This window comes from Elgaria multicarinata, chromosome 8 (genome assembly GCF_023053635.1).
Source record: "Elgaria multicarinata webbii isolate HBS135686 ecotype San Diego chromosome 8, rElgMul1.1.pri, whole genome shotgun sequence".
Lineage (NCBI taxonomy): Eukaryota > Metazoa > Chordata > Lepidosauria > Squamata > Anguidae > Elgaria > Elgaria multicarinata.
Genome location: NC_086178.1, coordinates 74,668,666 through 74,690,320, shown reverse-complemented (window position 1 = coordinate 74,690,320; position 21,655 = coordinate 74,668,666). Strand labels below are relative to the sequence as shown.

Sequence of the window (21,655 nt, the reverse complement as noted above, 5' to 3'; positions counted from 1 at the left end):
CTTGGTTTCTCCCATTCATCAGCTGTTACTTTTCATTTCATGGCTCAGTGATAAAACTCTCAAACTTCCTCCCCCCCACCCTTAAACGTCCAACCTGTTTTCTTCTTCAATGCTTTGACTTTCTCAAGGACTCATCTTTTATCGCATTAAACCTTGCAGGCTGGTTAATAAATGTTCTCTCTTCTTCATCATGTGCAGGCAGGGATCTGAATTCTAATAATATTCAACTAGATCTCTAGATAAACATGTGGAATCTTTGCTGCATAGATGACAAGCTAATTTGCCAGACAATGCAAGCTGATTGGCCATAGTTCTCAAATCCAACATGCAGCTCAATGCTGTGCATGTTTACTTAGAAGTTAGCCTCACTGAATTCAATGAAATTTACTATCAAGTAAATGTGCAGAGGATTGCAGCTTTTCTCAGAAATTCTACGGTCCAGCTGACAACATGCTAGAATTTACACTAATGTAGTTAGCGGCGACCAAACATTCTCCAAGAAGAACTCACACCACTAGGAGGAGCAACACTAGGTTGTGCCTTGAGGTTTGAATCCTCTGACAAACCAATCCATCAGTCAAGAGTCTAGAAGTAAGCCTGCACTTAGAACCTGTATGTGATAGTTTCTCTCCCCACACCCTGGCACCCCATTCTGGTCCTGCTGTGAAGCCAAGGGTTCAACCAAAACATTACTAATAATACAGCACATAACATGAGAGGGGTGGTGCAGCTGCTTCCAAGGAGGGATTGCTGTTTGACACACTGGACAGGATGGCCCAGAACTGCCACTGATGTTACTCAAGAAACCCTGACTTCAATTATAACACCTGATCAACTTTATTTTATTGCTAACCACTTTTACTGTTAGAATTGTTCCAATATCAAAACTGAAATCAGTTCTGCTCACATTTCTGTGCCATCTTTTCACTACAGATATCCTGATTTTATTCTTCACAGGTTCTTTTTATGAAGTTTAAGGCTTTGTTCTTATCTTGGTGTTCCTCTGCTTGGTTTCATTTTCATTCTTAAAATGAGTTTTTCCAAAATGGAGAAAGCACTTCAATTAATTTATTATTTCTAAAGATTTATATATTTTTTAAAAAAACACCATTGGAAGTCAGGGCTAAGTCACCAGTTGCTCAGTTTTGTAAGAATTATTTTAGTTTCAATTTTGTTTTATTTTAATGAAATATGTTAAGAGGATTGTTATATACTCTGTTTAGTTGACTGATACTCACTTCAAGCCATTTTATTTTGGGGGACGAGTCTAATTATTGAAACAGATGAGGCAAGACATCCTTCTCAAGAAGCCATTCTGATTCTTCACCAGCATCTAGCCCTGTGTACTTAATCATTCTAGCCTTAATAATTATTTCCACTAATTTATCTAAGACAAAACTTAGTCAAACAAGTCTGCAATTTGCTGAGTCTCCCAGTGTCAGTTGATGTTACCTTGTGAGTAGCTGACTTTAGGTAGCTGCCATTCAATTTTCCTTGAGTGTTTTGCAGGACCCTGACAGAATGTAAAAATGTATGTCACTTATTTTAAGCTTTTCTACCTGTCCCAGCGCCTGAAAATCTCATGCAGGCTTTGGAAGATCTGGATTATTTGGCTGCCTTGGACAATGATGGAAACCTTTCAGAATTTGGAATAATAATGTCAGAGTTTCCTGTGGATCCACAGCTGTCAAGGGCTATTTTAGCTTCCTGTGAATTTGACTGTGTAGAGGAAATGCTCACCATTGCTGCCATGGTAACAGGTATTTTCTGAGACACTTGTGACTTCCACTCAGGCCCACATTTATGCTGGTCCAGTATAATAACAAATAACTGGTATGGTCAACCAATTAATGAATGATCAGTTGATTCATAGATTGCCTTTTAACCAACTAATACATGAAATTTAATTAAAATAGTATATTGATAGACCACCTATATTGTTTTTATTCCCCATTTCAGGAACTTATCTGAACCAAAAATAACACTAAAAACAGGGAGGTGTGCCCTTCATCACTTACAGTGGTCCCTTATAAATTAACCAATGAAACATTTCCTTGTTTAATCTGATTAAACTGGTTAAATATTGGAACCCTAAAATTTACACAACTCAAAATTAATGTAATGTAGACTTAAACGTTATTTTCTGCTTTGCTCAAAAATTGCAGAGGTTATTCACTTCTCTGATGTAATTTTTAATGATAAGATTATGAAGGCCAATAGAACTTTGCTCTTTAATGTGATAAACTCATGCACAGGATTTAATGGTAACGAGGGACCTCTTTAGCTTGAGGGCTGAATTCAATTTCAGAGAAACTCTCAGAGGGTGCATTCCTGTGGTGGGTGGGGCCAAGGGTAAAAGGGGTGGAGCCAAAACGCTAAAAAATGCCATTCTATTTTTCGCTTAAAACTCTTACTTCCAGTTGCTAAGCCTTAGGAGAGGCATTTCAACCTTTTATAATGGGGGTGATGACCATGCAAAAGCTGGAAAACCATCAAATGGTGATCAGGGGAAAGGGGGCATGGTCATCTGAGGAAACTTGGAGGGCCAGATTTGGCCTTCAGGTCTTCAGTTCTCCACCCCAGATGTATTGTCACATTCTCCAAAGCACAAATAAATCCTGCTGATTTTAATGAACCTTTTCTTCTAGAATTGTAGCAACACATCAATTAGGTCAAGTTCAGCCTGTGGGAAAATGTCTGGGCACCAACAGTTCACATTTCTCCTCAACAATGTGTAGCTGGAAAGAAGTTGTGATATCTTTGCTTTATTGTGGAGATGGGGAACCTTTTAGAGCCCCAGGGCTGTATTGCACACCAATAATCCCCATACATCAATTCAGTTCTTTTCCTTTTTCTCTCTCCTTATGTATTTCCCCTTATGTCCATTTGTGTGTGTCCTTCTGTCTCATTTCCTCTCTCTGCCCAATACTCCCAATTTTCTCTCTTTCCCCCGCCTCTCTCCCCTCCCTGGCCCTCACCCCCATTGGGAGGAGCATGATATAACTACAGAAGTCCAGACAAAGGGTTCAGTAGTCAAAGCAGAAGATGACTAGAGCATAAACCAGAGTTTTTGTGGAGGACCCAGTTTCTGTTCCAAAATTATTACATTGACTACATTGTGTATTCAGCACATTTTCTTATATGTTGTCACCTTGTTTACGTTTTCTCTCTCTCTTCTCTTTTCAACTCAAGCTCCTAGTTGCTTTATAAACCCACCACAGGGAACAGAGGAGATTGCAATCATTTGTCGGGAAAAATTCTTGCATCCTGCAGGAGATCATTTTACTCTTATCAATGTGTACAATGCTTACAAGGAAGCTAGTACAAATGCCATGAGCCAGTGTAAGTGTGCGCCAAATAGTTTAATTATACTTTATACTTATGAACAATTCATATAGCTATTACTTTTATAGCATATACAGCTAAACTGTGTACTTTGTTAAAGATAAAGCACACAGGTCTTTCCCTAAAGTATATTACAATCTAAAAACTAAGAAGCAAAAGGAATGGGAAAAAATGGCAATATGTGCAAGAACAGTCATCGATAATAGTGATGCACTTACATTTAAGATGGTAAATTAGGCTGCAATCATATACCTTAGAGTGAGTCTCATTAAACTCAATGGGCATTACTTCTGAGTAAACGCGTACAGGATTGCATTGTTAATATAGTATAATATAGATGTATATTGTTTAAAAAATGTCAATCAAAAGTGCAAGGTAAGGGAATTAAGATATTTACGAAAGTAGATGAACAGGGATCTGTGTTAAGTCATTTTCTGAGAGAGAGATGAATATGCTTTCTTAAATATCCTGGCACAGAGGGAAGCAAGAAAACAAGGACAAATACATTCAATGAAGAAATAAGAACGTAAGAGCCATGCTGGATCAGACCAAGGGTCTATCTAGTCCAAATTCTGCTTACATAGTGGCTAGCCAGCTGCCCACAGGAAACCTCCAAGCAGGGCATGAGTGCAACACACCCTCCTTCCCATGTTACCCAGCAAATGGTGAATATAGGCATGCTGCCTATAATACTGGAGGTAGCATAGAACCATCAGGGCTAGCAGCCATTGATAGCCTTCTCCTTCAGGAATTTGTCTAATCCCCTTTTAGAGCCATGCAAATCGATGGCTATCGCTACGTCTTATGGAACAAATTCCATAGTTTGACCGTGCGCTGTGTGAAATACCATTTTATCTGTCTGGAATCTCCCACCAATCAGCTTCATGGGATGACCCTGGGTCCTAGTATTATAAGGGAGAAAAATGTCTCCCTATCCACATTCTCCACATCATACATAATTTTGTACACCTCCATCATGTCTCCCCTTACTTGCCTTTTCCCCAAGCTAAACAATCCCAGCTATTGTAACCTTCCCTCGTAGGGCAAATTGCTCCAGACCCTTGATCATTTTAGTTGCCCTTTTCTGCAAATATTCGGCCTTACAACAACAGGCCATAAAAGAGTGGGATAAAAAAAAGGGGATATGGAAAGCCAAACTATTGAGAACCTTAAAAAATGAGTATCAAATATTAAAGATATATGATGAAGGAAAAATCACCCAATGAAGAAAACAAGAAATGTTATTATAATGTTATGCAAGGTAACTAGCACAACAGCATAATTTCGGACAAAGGATTAAAATTAGAAGTAGGTAAAGCAAAATAGTAAATAAAATTGAAATCAAGGCAAGAAGGAAAAGAAGCTCCCTGCATTTCATTGTTGAAACTATGTGTGCATTGCTTATGGTACTTTCCAGACTGTTTAAAAACAAGAATTACAGTGCAATCTTATACTTATGAAAGTAAGTCCAATGGGACTTGGTCACAGATAAGTGTTTGTAGGATCGTAGCCTTAAACCCACAAAAGGTGCTTCTGCCAGATGATACTGTAAATCTCCATAATTACAAATGGGATTCCCTAATAAAATAACGAATTTAACCATTTTTTCCTCCCAGACTATATTGAAAAGTGGTGTCAAGATTATTTTCTGAACTGCTTTGCACTAAAGATAGCAGAAAGTATCAGAGCTGAGTTAGATGACATTATGAGACGAATCGAACTCCCAATTTCAGCACCTGCTTTTGGACAGAATGAAAATGTAATGAAGATAAAGAAAGCACTTTTGTCTGGTTACTTTATGCAAGTAAGCAAAACAAATGGATAGCTTCGTCCAAGTATACGATAGAAAAAACTGAATTTAATCCAAGTACATACCTTTGATTTGCATTGAAAATGCAGTTCCTTTAATTCCTGTTTTTCCATTTGTTTTAATCCTATAGTTTTGAATACAATCTTCTTCTAGTTCATTTAGGCTGCAATCCTATACCCACTTACCTCGGAATAAGGCCATGAAACTTATTTATTACATTTCTAAGTGAACTAGGGTTTTACTGTTAAAGCTATAAACTTATTAATAGTGAAGCATGACCTTTTAACCATGTCAAAACTATAAATTTATGGTATTTTGTTATTTAGTGGATAACTACATGCAGGCTTTAATGCACTGATGTAAGTTTAAGTAAATTGCATGTAATTTAAACACACATTTTCATATTCTAGATTGCTCGTGATGTGGATGGCTGTGGAAACTATTTAATGTTGTCACACAGGCAAGTAGCTCAGCTTCAACCTTTGTCAATATACTACAACACCACAAGGATCCCAGAGTGGGTTGTATTCCACGAATTTAGTATAGCTGAAAACAACTCTATAAAAATCCTCTCAGCAATATCACCTGACCTGTAAGTAAAAGAAAGCAGGGACTTTTTGTTTTTTCTGTCATACAATTTCAATTTATGAGCACAATCTAACACAAAACATCTATATAAGCTTTGTTGAAAGAAATGGGAGTTGTAAGAGAATGCAGGTGCTATTGTGTAAATGCCTTTTATTTCACTGGATGGCATGATAGAATTCTATTTTGGAAGAGATTTAAATAGTCTACTCAGGCATCCAGGCTTATGCAAGAAACGTTGCTTGTGAATTTTGACCAGTGTCTCTTACAATTCTGAATTCTGCTCCTGGCATTACTTATGACAGTATGAAACACCCAAATCTTCTGAACTGAGCATTAATAAATCTTGACTTAGCCAAAGAAATTGAAATGCTATATAAAGCACAAGGCTGCTTGATTCATTTTGTTTTGGGATTCCACGGACATTTTCAATTGTTTTCAATTTCAGTGAATGGTGATAGGCATGGATACTGAAAACATTCCTGGCTTTTTAGAAAATTAGTACATTATGTGGATGTTATTCAAATGATATGCTAGAGATTCCTGTTGGTGGTGAGGGACACCAAAGGCTTGAGTCTAGCTCCCTGAGTGATCTCCACTTTTAGGTCCCAGCATTTCAGCATCCCATCATCTCCCATTGATATGTTCAAAATGTTGATAGGTCTGCTGAACACTTGCCTTCAGTGGAATAGGAGTACAGGACACTGCCCTCTACAGAGTCAGACCGTTGGCCCATCTAGCTCAGTATGGTCTACATTGATTGGCAACAGCTCTCTGGGGTTTCAATCAGGAGTTTCCAAGCCCTAACTGTAGATATCCGGGATTGAATCAGGGACTTTCTGCATACAAAACTCAACCAGTGAGATAACCCTACTCAGGTAGATACCTATCTATTAATTTCTAGGAATCATAGAAGTCCTGTTAGCAACACATGAGAACTTTTGTAAACTGCCCAGAGAGCTTCAGCTATAGGACGGTATATAAATGTAAATAATAATAATAATAATAATAATAATAATAATAATAATAATAATAATAATAATAATGAGAAAGATCCCTCCAGCCAAGCCACGCTTTAAGTCTCTCCCCAAGATCTTTATTAAATTAACTTCATTTTTGTTGTTGCCAGTGCTAAATTTTAAACTAGGTTTAAAAAACGGTCCTTGTAGAGCAGACAATGTAGAGACTACAGTCATATATATTCTCATTATGAAGTCAAGGAGACTATTCTTGTACAGATGGTTTGAGGTTTGCAGCTCAGCATGGCTGAACTGCAGAAATGCTTTCCATAAAAATCTAAAATAATTTTTAGTTAAAAGCATTTCACTTACTGAACCATGGGATAAGGGATTACATTTTTAATTAGGAATTTAAAAGTGGGACATTCAGCCTTCAGCTGCTTCAGTCCTGTGTTACTAATTTCATGTTATGTTTCCCTAAATATGGAGTTCAAAACACAATAATGTCTCTTTTTAATAATATAGAATTGACTGTACTATTTCTAAATTGAAGGGTATGTTTTGGAATTAATATACATCTATAAAACCCAAGTGAAACAATATTTTTAAAAAGTGTAAAACCACACATCTGTCCACGGATCAAAAAGCCTGCTTTATATTTTGTCAACACATCAGGCTTTAAATTTTCCTGACTCCTCTCTGTGGTAAGTAAGAATTGCCTGGAGGCAACTAGGCAGGGAAGTTTTTGTAGGCTGGAAATCAACTGGCTCCCCCACCCCTTTTTTTTATGCGGTTGATGTGTCACAAATGACTTGCATTGATGTGTGTGGGCAGTGGGCTAGTAACAATCCGCATAGCAGCAGGAAACTCTTCCTAGTTCAGATCAATTGAAACAGATAAAAAAGGCTGTTATTCCACAGCTTACCTGAATTTCAATAGGGTATGCACTAAAGCTGTAGGTAGAATTTGCGCAGAATATGCTCAAATATAGAATATAGAACTACTCTGTATTTAATATGCAATTTGCAACACCTGAAAGCCTAATAGCACCACTACTTGAAGAACAGAGGGGGCATCTTAAATCACAGAGATGTTTAAAGGGTATACGCTTACATGGAATATTTTCTTTGGAACCAATCCTGGATTCCAACTGTGAATCTCTATACTTAATACATCAAATGTGTCTGCATATTACTCATTTGTTACATGAGTAATAAAAACAGTCATACAAAATACGAAGAAATTGTTGCCTTATAATATACCCTCCTTTCTTTGTTCTGTTTCTTATCAGGTTTGTGGAGCTGGTACCTCAATACTATTTTAGCAATCTGCCTGCTAGTGAGAGCAAGGCTATTCTGCAGGAAGTAATCAATCATTTATCACCCATTTCAGTAACAGACAAGGAACAAAAAGCAAACAGCGAAGATAAAAATTATGAAAAATATCTTGAAATACCGACTGAACAAAGATGTATTATTCAATAAGTTTCCTATCCCAAACTATGTTGTATACATAACCTGTATGTATAGGATATGCCCCAACACCAGTTTTTACAATATAAGTCTTATAAGATGTGGTAAGTGATCAGATATTCTACAACAAAACACAATGAGAATAAGTGATTTTTCTATGACCTTTGGCAATATGGAAATGATGTATAGCTGTTTAGAAAAGTATCCAGCATTATTTAATGATTAGGTTTGATTTTTTTTTATTCCACTTGTAATCATACTAATGTTCTTAAATGCCATCTCATAACAGCAGATGTTGCATGTGGCTACTTGTATAACTGACATATTTTGAAGAAACAAAAGGAGATCATGAAAGAGTGCAGAATTGATATAGAAAAGTTCCAGACACCGCTTAAAAGTCAAGCAAGTCTTACAGGGTGACTTCATAAAACTGTTAGCACAAAAAGTTGTTTAGATAGAAAGATATTCTTTGAGCTTATCCATGATGGCATCCATCCTGTCAGCAGGGATTACCATCACAGTTCGCAAAGGTTTCATGGGTACATCTTCAAAAGACCATCTGCCTCCCAAACACGAGTCACTTTCTTCTTCTACCGAGTAACTGAACTTCAGAAGTGATTTCTAAAACAAAATAAGCAGGCTCTGTTTAGAAGAATTCCACTTGTATGCTACTGCTTTTTAAAAAAGTATGTATATAGCTTATATTGTCTATAAAATAAAACCAAGTAAGGCCATTTTGATTAAAATCAGATGTAACTTGAGATGCAAGTAGCTTGTTACAAAACTTAGCATGCAGTGCTTCATATACTGTATATCTGGACTAATAGGAACGCTTGTATGCAGTTATGCGATGATAGGTGATGCAGAAGGTCCTTTTGCACATCCAGGAACAGAATCTGGATACATGCCATGAACCAGTAGACTAAGTGAATACCAGCAACTTCTTACATGTGGCTTTGGACAACTTAGTTTAACCTCTGCAATTTTTAGATAATTCCACATACTGTTCTAAGAACAGTGTGCCTGAAAATTATATTATTTTTTCACAGTTTCTCAATTTGAAACTTTGTTCCAAACCAGATATTATAGTTTGTTAAAAGTATTCTGGCAAGGACCGGTGTGATGTCATGAGATGGTAAAGGCCATGAAAAATTAACACGTAACCCAGTGCCAACTCCTGAATACTGCAGCTTGCTGAAGAAATTTGTTTCTGTATCTTAAAATCTCTCCACAACAAGTGGAAGTAAACATTTTATCTTGTTTTTTGTCCTTGTCCTCATTTCATTTACATTTACATCAGATCCAAAAATGGCAAAATACCACCAAACTAGTATGTGGTAAACTCATGCGTTTACTAGTATATGGTAAACGCATGAGTTTGCTTTGTCTGGCCTGCTTGAACTAACTGCAGTTCTGGGCTGCCCTAATCTGGGTGGATGTGTCTAGAAAACAAGTATTGTAAAACAAGAACACATTGAAGTATCTGACACATCTACAAGTGCTTTTAATTTTAAGTAATTCTTCCTAAGAAATTATAAGGTAATATCTGAAGAATACAAATTCTTTGTATCAGAACAATGGGTCCACTGTTTATGGCTACTGAAGAAGGTTAAGGGTGTGTGGGAGAGAATAGGACAGGAGGGAGTCTGTGCCAATAGTACGCACACACAAAGGGGAGAAAAAGCTCACTGTATGCCACTACCCAAATCAGCACAGGCAACATTTGTGCATATAAATATCCCTGACAGTAGAAAGCAGTGTATAGGTGCTATTCCCCATCTACCAGCCGGGCACAAGCCCCCACAACTGCTTCAGAGTTGAAAGGTGGGAGAATCCAGTTCACTCCCTATTCAGCTACAGGAAGACATGAGTCAGGGCTGGGGAGCATGGGGGATGCTTCTTCTTTTTCTTTGCCTTGTCCCTCCCTTCTCTCCATACAATTTTTTGACAGCCAGTAAGGCTAATATCGAGAGACTGCTGTTCTACCAAGCTTTGAGAACCTGGGTCTCCACATAATATGGCCCCCCACAGGCCATAAATTGACAATCCCTGATTTAAATAGAGACATCCAAGTTTCGCCAACATCTGCCTAAGCTACCCAAGAATTCTTTGAACTGCTGTAATTAGAGGTGTTGTGGTTTACCACTGGTTTGTAAAAAAATACATTTGTAGAATACTTTGGAGAAGCATATGGTCACACAGGTGACTGAATTAATTTGGCCAAAACTTTTTATGATAACTTAAGTCCAGATCTCAGAGGGAATACACAAGGCTTAAGTTCATCAATTCACATTAACTCCTCCTAAGACTGTAGATTTCTTCTCTTCAATACGCCTGAAGAAAAATAATACTTCAAATCTGTAAACTAACACTCAAAACATTCCCCTCATTGCACACAGAAAGAAAGCCAGACTTGACCATTTAGGAAAGATCAAGTAAGAGGCTAGTAAGCAAAGGAGAGATAGGTGGAGTTCTTATCATATATTGTTCTAAACCAGCCTTCCCCAACCTGGTGCTCTGCAGATGTTTTGGTCTACAACTCTCCTCATTAATGACCATTAGCCATGTTGGCTAGGGCTGATGGAAGTTGTAGTCCAAAACATTGGGAAGGCACTAGCTTGTTCAAAACATTTATATGCCACCTCAAAAACAAGACTGAAAGAACGATTTCCACAATTTGAATTGCTACATTCTAATTCCTCAAGTGCAAAGTTACCAGGTGCTGTCTGGGTCAAGGTACAGGTAAGGTCACCACTGGGGCAATGGTCCTAAGCCAAACAATTTATTTTAACCACATTTAACTTTGCATAAGAAAGAAAGTTCAGATCTTCAATGATCTCTGGTGCAAATCGAAGTGCATATAGGAAATAGAACAACCAATAAGTCATCTCACCTCATAAAAGAATTCATCCTCAGCATTTGAAAACATCAGCTCCTCTTTCTGGCGGACATTGCTTCCTTTTTTTCTAGCACTACTCTTCTTATCAGTAAAAGTCTTGCTAATTAGAAGATAGAAGTAACATTTTCCACAAGGCTTGTTTGTTTTTTGAGCTTCCGTCAGTTCTTTCCTAGAAATAAGCACATGTTTACATCAAAGATTTCTTCATGTGCCACTCAAACTTATGTATAACTACAGTAAAGATCAAGTGTGAAGTATTTGCCTTGTGCTCAGTCCTCAGACTAGAGATTCACACATGTTTAGCAAAAGACAACTGGTTCGGTACAACAGTGCTCTCTCATGTGCCAATATAATCCTCAGAGGGTCACAAAAGCACACTGCTCCTCCAGACCTTAAAACAGATTAGGCCAATTTTTTTTTTGCCCCAAGGGTCACACACAGTGCCAGAGGCAGGGTGGGGACCACACATACACTCTTCCACCCCATCTCAGCAGGCAGGAATAAGGTGGTTTAGATCTCCCCTCCTTGCCTGCTAAGATGAATTCACTGGGGGTTAGGGAGACTAAAGTCTTTCCCATCCCCTAGCAATCCCGTTTCCGCACCTCTCAGGGGCTGCGTGGAGAGCAGTAGAAGATTGACCTGGCCCATGGATTGCTCACCCCTGCCTTAAGAGGAGGGATTAAACATTTTGAGCAACAAATGCTTCCGATATTGTTGGAACATTAAAGGGAACAACAGAGCTTTAGAACTATTAAGTGTCTGTTTCTTCTACCTTCTATTCACACCACACATTCTATGGAAACAGCTGCTTTGCTGAAATCATATAAAAAACAAACAAATGAAAATTCTGTCTCACTTACTTACCCAACTCCAGTAAAGAGACACATGAATACATACACTACTACTTCCTTTATATGTTAATATTGAGGCGTCACTGATATTATCTGTGACCTGTTGGCCATCACAGAAGCAACACAGAAAATGTTTTGTAACTGTTTAAAGATGCCTGTGGTGGGCTGTAAAGGAGATTAGCTGTTACAGACCTTTTGTAAATGTGTGTCCCCAATTGGTTTGCTTTTATTGCTATGTTGTATTCTGCAGTGCTGTATTTTATATAGTACTGTGTCCTTTGAGCCATGGACAAATAAATTCAAACACGAATAAGATGTGTAGAATAGAATACTTTCCTAGTAGGAAAATTACCTCACTGTACACAGAGTAGTTTCCTAGGCCTAACAATATTTGATAAATTACCATTAAATACACACAATTGGAATAATTACCATTCTATCAGAAACTGGTGATTGCTATGGTGGCAAAGGATTCAAGTGATATGAAGGAGACCAGTAGGGTTTCTTAGTTTTACATTGGTCACTGGTCATTTTCTCTCTTTCCCCAATGCATAAACAAACTTGTATCTGATACGTGAGAACAGATGTCACTCTGTATAAAGCAATTTATCATTTTCTTGTTCCTGGAAGCAAAAGAATGACTGAACACACTCATGCTGAAGGTACTCATTCACTTCTCAAGTTTGCTAAGAATATCAATGGCTCATATTTCACTTAACAAAATACAGTACCAAAATCCATAAAGCCATTTTCTGGTTTATGTTATATTTCAAAAGTAGCAGCAGCTTATCTCTCAGAGAACTACAGTTCTCCTAAAAAAAAAAGCAGATGAATGCTCCTTAGTGGTAGATTAGGGCCCTAGCTAGACCTATGGTTTATCCTGGGGTCGTCCCTGCCTGCTCCCGGGATATCCTGTGTGTCATTTACATGAACAGGGATGATCCCGGGATAAACCTTAGGTCTAGCTAAGGCCTAAGAGAAACCCCAATTAAACACAAAGAAATCTCTAGCGGAAGCTCCAAAATACATTGCATCGTCTCTATTGACAGTCTCCTTCTGTCTCCCCCTACCACTACAGTATCTTCTAGCGCAGTCTCTACTTTGCCATAAATATCACTGCTTTGTGGATTCATCAGCTTCTTGCACCGCTCTTGTTGCTCTGATTCATGAAACCTGGATGTATTCCACTTGGTACCAACACTCACTTATGAACAAGAGATGAAGTTAGCTACTTGTCTGTTCACCTATGATGAGGAAAATCCACCTCTAGGCAAGTTCTCCGCATTGTGGGGATAAAACTGTGCATACAGTTGCCATACTGCTGCCTTCTGTTAAGTCAAGGTTTTGCTAAGAAGACTGCACCCGCCTCTTTCATTTTCCTTCCCAGCCTATAACTCTAAGCAGGTGGATTGATTTACATCAAGGTAATTTAAATCAAATTTCCAACTTCCTAAGTCCTGTGTTTACTGAACAAGCACGCACACTAATTGGTTACTTTAACAATTCAAAATTCTGTTTCCAACAAAAGACTTTATACTCCACAGGAACATAATCTCAAACCTTCAGTCTTGTACCCCAAATGCCTCATGAACTTCAGCATTCATATTTATGTTATTTATTTCATTAGTTAGACTTTTATTTAAATACCCATTAAAAAATCTCCAGGACAGGTATCCACAATATTTAAACAACGAACAATAAAATAAAAGATATAAGCCTCTAATAAAACCAAAAGACAATCAGCGAAGAAAACAAATAATCAACAGTAGATCTAGCTAACCATGAATAAATGCCTGGGTAAACAAACAGGCACTTGCCTGGATCCAATACATTGCTGAATAATCTTAAGAAACCCTTTTCATCCCTTATAGTTTTCACATATAATAATATTCACAATGACATGACAGGCAACTGTGGGTTAATTAACCCTTGGGACATCAGAGCATGTGCTGTCTACCATTATGAATATGCAAGCCCTGGTTGGGGGTTGCCGTGTTGGCTGAACCCAGGCAGTGGGGGGTTATTTGAGGGTTATACAACCTTCACATAACCCAGAGTTTGTTTTAGCGTTATGCGAGGGCTGTTTAACCCTCAAATAACTCCCGCTGCTTGGGTTGAGACGACACAACAAACCATGGCAATCCCTGGCCGGAGCTTGCATATTCATAATGGTGGCTGGCATGCACAGGTGGCCCATTACACGGAACACTGAATGCTTGTACTAAAAGCCACATAAGACAACAATACTAAAATGTCTGTTTCTGCTTCTCAGGTAATGTTCTTTAAATGTATGGTATTTTCTATTTTTCCTCCCATTCTACACATTTCCATTTAAACAAGGTTTCAGAGGTCATCCAAGGATAAAAATTACTGTTCAAAAATGATTTTGGAAAAGCGCTTACTGCAATTGCTGGTGCATGGGCAGAGCGATCTGGGGAGGCACATTAATGAATCTTTCACTTAGCAGGAAGCCCACAGGCTTGGTGGTGTCACTTAAGAGTTTATCCAGCTGTTCAACCATACTCTGTTCACAGTTCTTCTCACACTGACTTAAAACCAGCTCTTTAATTTGTTCAGCACATTCAGTACCCTAAGAATCAAAGAATAGATGTTCTTTGCAATACAGAATAATTATTTACATAAGACAACCTGTGAAGAGAGCTTCTGGGCACTGTTTTACAGGACTGTGGGAAATTTCTTGCTGTGACTTTTAATGATTTGTAGGGATTTCGTTTAAAATTATTTAATCAATCCTTAGATGGGCATGGGGGCATTAATTCTGACAGGATGGCTAAAGTGGTAACAAAGCAGTTGCATTCCACTTGGAGCTACAAAAGCAGCCATATGACTAGAAACTACTAACAAAAATATGAAATTCTTTCAGCATAAATTGCCTAATATAACAAATAAGTTTTAAAATATGCTAACATTCACATTAGTGCCAACCTGAACAAAAATATGACACAAACAACAGATTTTTCACATCGATAAATGATACTAGTGGCAAAGGAATAGCATTAGTAGTGTTATTAACCATGCCTTACAGTTGTTGTAGTTGTTGTTATACATCTATAAATGAGGGTAACTACTTTGAAAGTTCAACACTTCTGGATCATATTGAATTTATTAATGTTTACTGATAACACCATTCCATTACCACAATGATCTTTTCCCACAGAAATAATCTTTCATTCATCACGGTCCTTTCCACAGCTCTTAATACCATTTACTTAGCCACAGAAAGACTTAACAGATATTAACACCATTGATGGCATTCTAATACAGTGATCTTGTTCACACATAATGCTAAACTCACGGTTTATTTAACTCATGGGTTGTTGAATTCGGGGTTCTTGTGATGTGCAAACCCAGCCATGCTAACAAAACATGGTTTGCTAACCATGAACAACCCAGAAAGAGAACCCATAGTTCGTTGTTTGGTTGTGAACTTTTGAATTGTTCAAACCATGGCTTGTTGTGTTCAAACCCAGAACTGTGGGTTTGTCACAGGTTATTTCTTCGGGCTACACAGGAGGCGGGCAAGAGTGCTAGCCCCCTCTCCCAGCTGCTCTACATGCCAGTACTACATTGCCACGAAGGTATTTGGGCTACAAGGAAGGAGTGGGTGATGGAGGAGGGAAACAATCAACCCAGTGATTTAGAAAACAAGCCATGGTTTGTTCAATAATCAAATCATAGGTTAAATAAACTATGGGTTACCATTTCAGGCGAACCAGGCCAGTGTCACAGCTCTTGCCAAATTCTTAAAACTCAAAGCCAAACTACAGACAACCAAGGCTTACTTGTTAAAAATAAAGGCGGCAAGACAGACTACCTGAAATGTTGCTGAAGTAGTATTCTTTTTATCAAATTCGCACAAGAGAAGACTGAGGAGGGAAATGTAGCTAAAAAGGGTTGTTACACAGAAGATGGCCACAATTTATTCTCTATCATCCAAGTCTGTAACATCAGGAAAAAGTTGCTAATGGTCAGAACAGTCAGACAATGAAACCAACTGCCCAGGGAAGTGGTGGGCTCTTCATCACTGGAGGCATTCAGAGATTGGACAGCTATCTGTCAGGGATGCTTTAAGCTGGACTCCTCCACTGAGCAGAGTTGGACTCTGTCGCCTGAGTGGCGCCTTCCAACTCTTATGATTTTATGATTCTACAACTAAAGCTCTCCACTTTAGCCAAGGTTGATACTTTAAAGATAGTAGATTCTTTCAAGACAATCATGATTTTAATTATTGTTTAAATAACTATAATAATGCAGTCTAATTGCATGTGTAAAGTCACAAAGTAAACATGAGTGTTTTTAATGGTCTACCTCCAGCAAACACAATTTCGATATATCACTGCCAAATTAAGTTAATACTGGTTCATCATAAATAATTATTACTGACCTTCCTTTCTGTTAGGTTTAAGAGGCTTATGAAACCAAAAACCTCATCAGCATCATCTTCATCAGCATCACTATCTTCTAAAAATTCTGCTTGCTGTTAAACAGAAAATAAGGAAAAAACACAACCAGCTGCATGTTCTCTTAAGCACTGCTATTAAGGATTTTGGCCCATCTAAAACATTCTGCCAGTATCATCATCTATTAGTACCCATTGTTTATTTATTCAAAGTATTTATAAGCCACTCTTCAGGGCTTGGGGAAGGCAATGGCAAACCACCCCGCTACAAAGTCTGCCAAGGAAATGTCAGCGAAAGCAGGCGTCCCTCTAGGAGTCAGTAATGACTCAAGTGCTTGCACAAAAGGTTCTTTTCCTTTCTTCAAGGCTTAGCCCTCACAAAACAACGTACACAAAATGAACAATGCAAAGATATATTTGGCACACCAGAAAAATATACAACTATTATGAGAAAGCTGTTCAGAATCACACTTAGGAAAAGGCAGTATTGAAGAGATATGTTTTCAAGGTCTGCTTCTGAAGCAATGTTATTGTTCAGACTGGATCATAAAGGTGAGCACAGTCCTTAAGGTAATCTGATCCCAAACTGTTTAAACATTAACACCAACACTTTGACTTGGGCCTAGAAATGTACTGATAACCAATGCAACTGGTGCAAAAATGTTAAGAGACTATAAGAGACAATCAGCACAATCATTTGCATGTTTACTCAGAAACAAGCCCTATTAAACACATTGGTGGCTTACTTCCAAGTAAATATACAAGATGAGCTGTGAAGTGGTTGAGTGTGGGCTGCCATTGAACCATGGGTTGTTTGTTGACCTGGGTTAGTCTGTTGCCTGAATGTCCTCAGGGTGGCTTGTTAGCCAAGCAGTGTGGCTTGTTAATTGTTCTGAACAATCCAACATTCAGACAACGCACTACAACAACCCACACTCAACCACTGAGTGCAGGTTAGCGTGTTGTCTGAAAAGCCCCAGAATCTTGTTGCGTAACCTTCTTGCAGCTTATCTGTGAAAGAACAGATCTCCATATGAACACCATCTGCATGTGCAATCTTCCCACCTATTCCATAATTTAAAAGTCAGCCAGTCTGGGAAAGAGTATTCTTAAATTCTGAGATGTCCCAATTCCTTGGAATATTATATGTGAAAATAAAGACAGTGTAAACTGCCCAGATAGCTTCGGCTATGGGGCGGTATATAAATTTAATAAATAAATAAATAAATGTACCAAAACTTCATTTGTAATTCTAATGGTACTTCATCAGTTTTCCACTAAACTATAGCTACATGAAATTGGTACACTTCAACAGTTCAATTTACTCTGTGAAATATCACTATAATTTATCAGCTATAGTAAACTTCTCCTTTTCCATTAGTATCATGTTCATTAGATATAATTCAAAATTGTGACCCATTTGCTCCATGGTTCCATCAGGTAGATGAATTCCCATCTGAAATGATAAAATTGCCCCTAGAATCTTTAACTATCACCAGTCATAGTATAATTTTGCTGGAGCTTCCTTGCTGGTCACTGACTTTCCATATATTACGTAAGAGTCCCATCCCGCAAAAGGAGCATATTTTGGTACTAGCATACAAGCAGAGCAAAGGGCCATCATATCAGGACAAGTGGGATTGTGGAGAGTATATACAGCTGGCAACTCAGTTATTTCTGGCTTCAAGTGTGGAAATGTCCAAATACAAGTCCATAATATGTATAAAGCTCACAGGCAGGATTGTCATTTTTGGTGCCATTGTTTCTGATCAAAATGGTTTTGTAGATTTTTGCAGCAGTTTACTATGAAAAAACTGAAACTAGCCTTCAGAAGCATGGCCAACACTGATGTAAGGAACATATGTAGTTTTTTTCTGTTACTTGGAATGCTTCTTACTTTTTAAAAAGTTATGCTTTCAGTATGGGAAAGTAAATCTCCATAAACACACATGGAGGATACCTGAGGGACTGCTTCCTCCCATATGATCTTGCACATTCTTTTAAAGATCTGCAGGGTACCCTCTGTATTTGATCAGGGATGGAGGTGTGACTGACTGAGAAATGAGAAGCAGCCTTCCCCAGGCCAGGGCCAGTCTATGGAAATCTGTAGCTCTATCTTCCCTTTGATCTTTTGCCACCTAGCTAAAAGATTTTTTCAGCAAGCATTTGACTTGCTGAGTTTTTATGAAGCAAGCCTTGTATTTTTAGGGCCTTTCAAAAACTATGCTAGAACCTATTACTGTTTTGATATACTTTATATTGCTATGGTGTGTTTTATTGTGTTAGTATATTGTAAACCACCACAAGTATACATATTTACAATAATAATAACATTTACTGTTTATAATAACATATTAACAATAACATATTTACTTTTGTTCCCCGCCTCGATCAAAATGGAGAGGTGGGTAAGAAATAATGTTTATTAATATTATTATTAATAATAATAAAATTAATGCACTCATGTAGCACTTCTTCACAGCAATGCCCTGCACTCAAGTCCTTTTTGTTTTCCTCAGAAATTAAATTGAATAGCCTAGAAGTTGTTTGTGATCTACTGTATGGGCTTGTTTAGGATGACCACACTTAGCGACCTGGAGAAATGTGCTTCCATTCCATTACTCTTGTTTATCAAGAATGATCACGCTTCCAATGCTAGATCAGACTATTGCTATAATAGCAGTAAGAGGGAAGTCCATTTTGCTTTTCTTTAGAAATAATTGTGTTCATATAGTCTTTATTTATTGTGTGCTGCGGACAAATGGCCTTTGTACAGCACACATGCTTTAGTCTCAAAGGCTATACTAAGAAAAGAGACCAGTATTTCTTGTTAACTCACTATGGATATATGCTACAAACTGTCCTATTCTGCACTGAAAATACAGTGTACTAACTTAAAAGTTAGACAATATCTTACCTTGACAACACTCCCAATGTGATTTTGTTGTATCAATATATCAGTCAGATCACCTGTATTAATAGGAGCCTTTAGAAACAACTGGGAGGGGAGGGAGAAGAATGCTGTAGACTTTATAAAGAACACAATTTCTACAATGAACAATGTATTAAAATAGATATTATGTGAAATCTGATTTTCTAGCTATAGCATTGTAGCACTGGACAGCTAGAGACAGCCATAGCATTAATTTTCATGAAAACACAACATGAGGCCAGTATTTAAAGGCCAATGTAGGTACTAACATATCTTGCCTACTTCACCATACTTAACCCATTTCCCCACAGCTTGTTTTCATCTTCTTTGCCTGTTCGTACAATTTTAATGTTCTTAAATTGTTTTCATACAGCCCTGCTTTCCTATGGAGTTATTATTAGAATAGTGGTGTGACCTGCAGTTATGAAAAAAAATTGTGGCTATGCCAATTTAGGATTCAAAATCCTGAATGTTTAAATGTCAAAGTATCCAGGAAGGGTCAAAATACATCTTACGTTTAGAGAGTAATCTTATGGTCCCTAGACAGAGTCTGGGTGGCCATAGGATATTTCAGATTCCTACCTCGGAGACAGCACTCTGTTCTCAGACCCAGGAGGCTGAGCTCCCCTCTCTTTCTTCCTTGCAGCTAGCGCAGAGAGAACTGCGCTAGCTGCCTCTCAGAGGTCACAAATGCAACCTCGGAGAGGATGGAAAGGGGACGGTTCTGTGGGAAGGGAGAGGACTGAGGAAGCAGGGAGCTATTCCCACCCTTCTCCATCCTCTGTACCTACCCCTCCACAGAGCCTTAGCTAGACAGGCAAAAACGCCCATCTAGCGAAAATGCACAGCAGAGGTAGCATGGAGGCAAAGATCACCCCCATGCTGCTCCTGCTCTGCATAGGATTCCTGTCAGCCTCTGAGTTTGAAGGCTGACAGGAATCCTGATAGGATTCCAACCCAATGGTGTGTTTGAAGCCCACGTTTAAAATTCCCCATGTCTTTTTCTTTATATAAACTGCCAGGGATCCTTGATCTGCACCCTCCCTTTCTACTGAAATTGCCCCCCCCCCTTGAAAAAGAGTGCTTCAGGGCCAATGCCAGTGGCATGGGGGAGAAGGTTAAACACACACACACGGTCCCACAGAGGCTTTAAAAATAACAGCTGGAATACAGTCACCTCAAACTATCAAGAGTATGAAAGTGCTCCACAATGCAACAGAACAAGCCCATGAGTCAACCAGACAGCTCCAACAGTTTGGGAAAACAAGAAGTCACTCAAAGGTGATAGTAATTTCACTCCAGTTATTCACAATATTAATGGTCTTTCCTTTCATGATATTTAATGTTCAAAAGCAACAAGCAAATGTCACAAGCGCAGACATACGTACCTGTTGTAGTAATTTTTTTATTCCGTTCTTATCATTATCAGATATTGAATGTGCTTCAAATTCAACATTTACTTCCTGTGAATAAAACATAAGAGGAATCACACACCCAAACTTGCCAAGAAATGTTTACCTCACAAGAAGTTCATGGGGGGCAAATCCCAAAGATAGAATGAAGAAATATTTATCTGAGATACTTAACATGTATAGCTGCCAATTTGTGGTGTCTGTAATATTAATCTAAACTGTTTTGCCTGAACTAAAAAGAAGAGAGAGAAAATCTATGATGAGTATTTATGTCCCCTCTTTTTGTGCAGCTTCGTGCACTTAGGATGACCCCCTCCTCCCCAAAGGGGGTAAAACTGTCAAACCACAGGGAAGTTGCTTCAGAGAGATGAAGCCTCTGTGATTTGCGTTCTTGGCAGCAAAGCTGGCCGTAAGGAGCCGCTGCTAGCAAGGACCCGCACTCTGCACATGTTCAGAGGTCCCCCATCTTTATTACTGCTTCATAAGGCCGGGAAGGATAACGTCTAGAAGAGAAGGGCCATATAAACTAGAAGACCTATACCTGTGAGAGAAAAGAATCAGGACTCTGTCGGAAGGGAGACGCGGGATGGTTCCGGGGCTGCGAGGGCCAAAGAAGGGCTGGGCGGCGGCTATGGGGCCCTTATGCAGCGGAAGGAGCTGCAGGCGCATTCGGGAAATACTCCCCTGGGGAAGGAGACAGAATTGGGCCCGGGGACGGCTGTGGGCAGCACAAGTTGCTCCGAAAGCAATGGCTCCCTGAGAAGGAAGTCGAAGAGAAAGAAATGGCGGCCACTCACTTCATTGAGCTCCTCTTCCTCCTCCTCCTCCTCCTCTTCGTTCTCCTCGCTGTCCAGCTCCGAGTCGGAGTCCTCTCCATCGCCGCTTTCCTCCTCCCGGCAATCGGGCGGCCCTGCCGCTCTCCTCCGCTTAGCTCGAGTGGCCATGCTGCCGCGTCCCCAGCTGTGCGCAT

At 38.8% G+C, this 21,655-nt stretch overlaps 2 protein-coding genes across 2 annotated transcripts in view; one reads left to right on the top strand and one right to left on the bottom strand.

Annotated features, from left to right (window-relative positions):
- The window catches only part of DHX32 (DEAH-box helicase 32 (putative)), a 27,783-nt gene extending 19,600 nt beyond the window's left edge, over positions 1-8,183 (top strand). The window contains exons 7-11 of the mRNA XM_063133266.1: positions 1,569-1,760; positions 3,193-3,342; positions 4,962-5,149; positions 5,566-5,747; positions 7,991-8,183. Coding sequence (XP_062989336.1) covers positions 1,569-1,760; positions 3,193-3,342; positions 4,962-5,149; positions 5,566-5,747; positions 7,991-8,183 — 905 coding nt within the window. The remainder of the gene's footprint in view (positions 1-1,568; positions 1,761-3,192; positions 3,343-4,961; positions 5,150-5,565; positions 5,748-7,990) is intronic.
- BCCIP (BRCA2 and CDKN1A interacting protein) lies at positions 6,831-21,655 on the bottom strand. Its single transcript, XM_063132803.1, has 7 exons — positions 21,483-21,655; positions 20,662-20,736; positions 19,259-19,339; positions 16,327-16,419; positions 14,324-14,511; positions 11,065-11,239; positions 6,831-8,792 (listed from the first exon to the last, which is right to left on the bottom strand). The coding sequence occupies exons 1-7, from the start codon at positions 21,627-21,629 to the stop codon at positions 8,622-8,624; spliced, it is 930 nt and encodes a 309-aa protein (XP_062988873.1). The 5' UTR covers positions 21,630-21,655; the 3' UTR covers positions 6,831-8,621.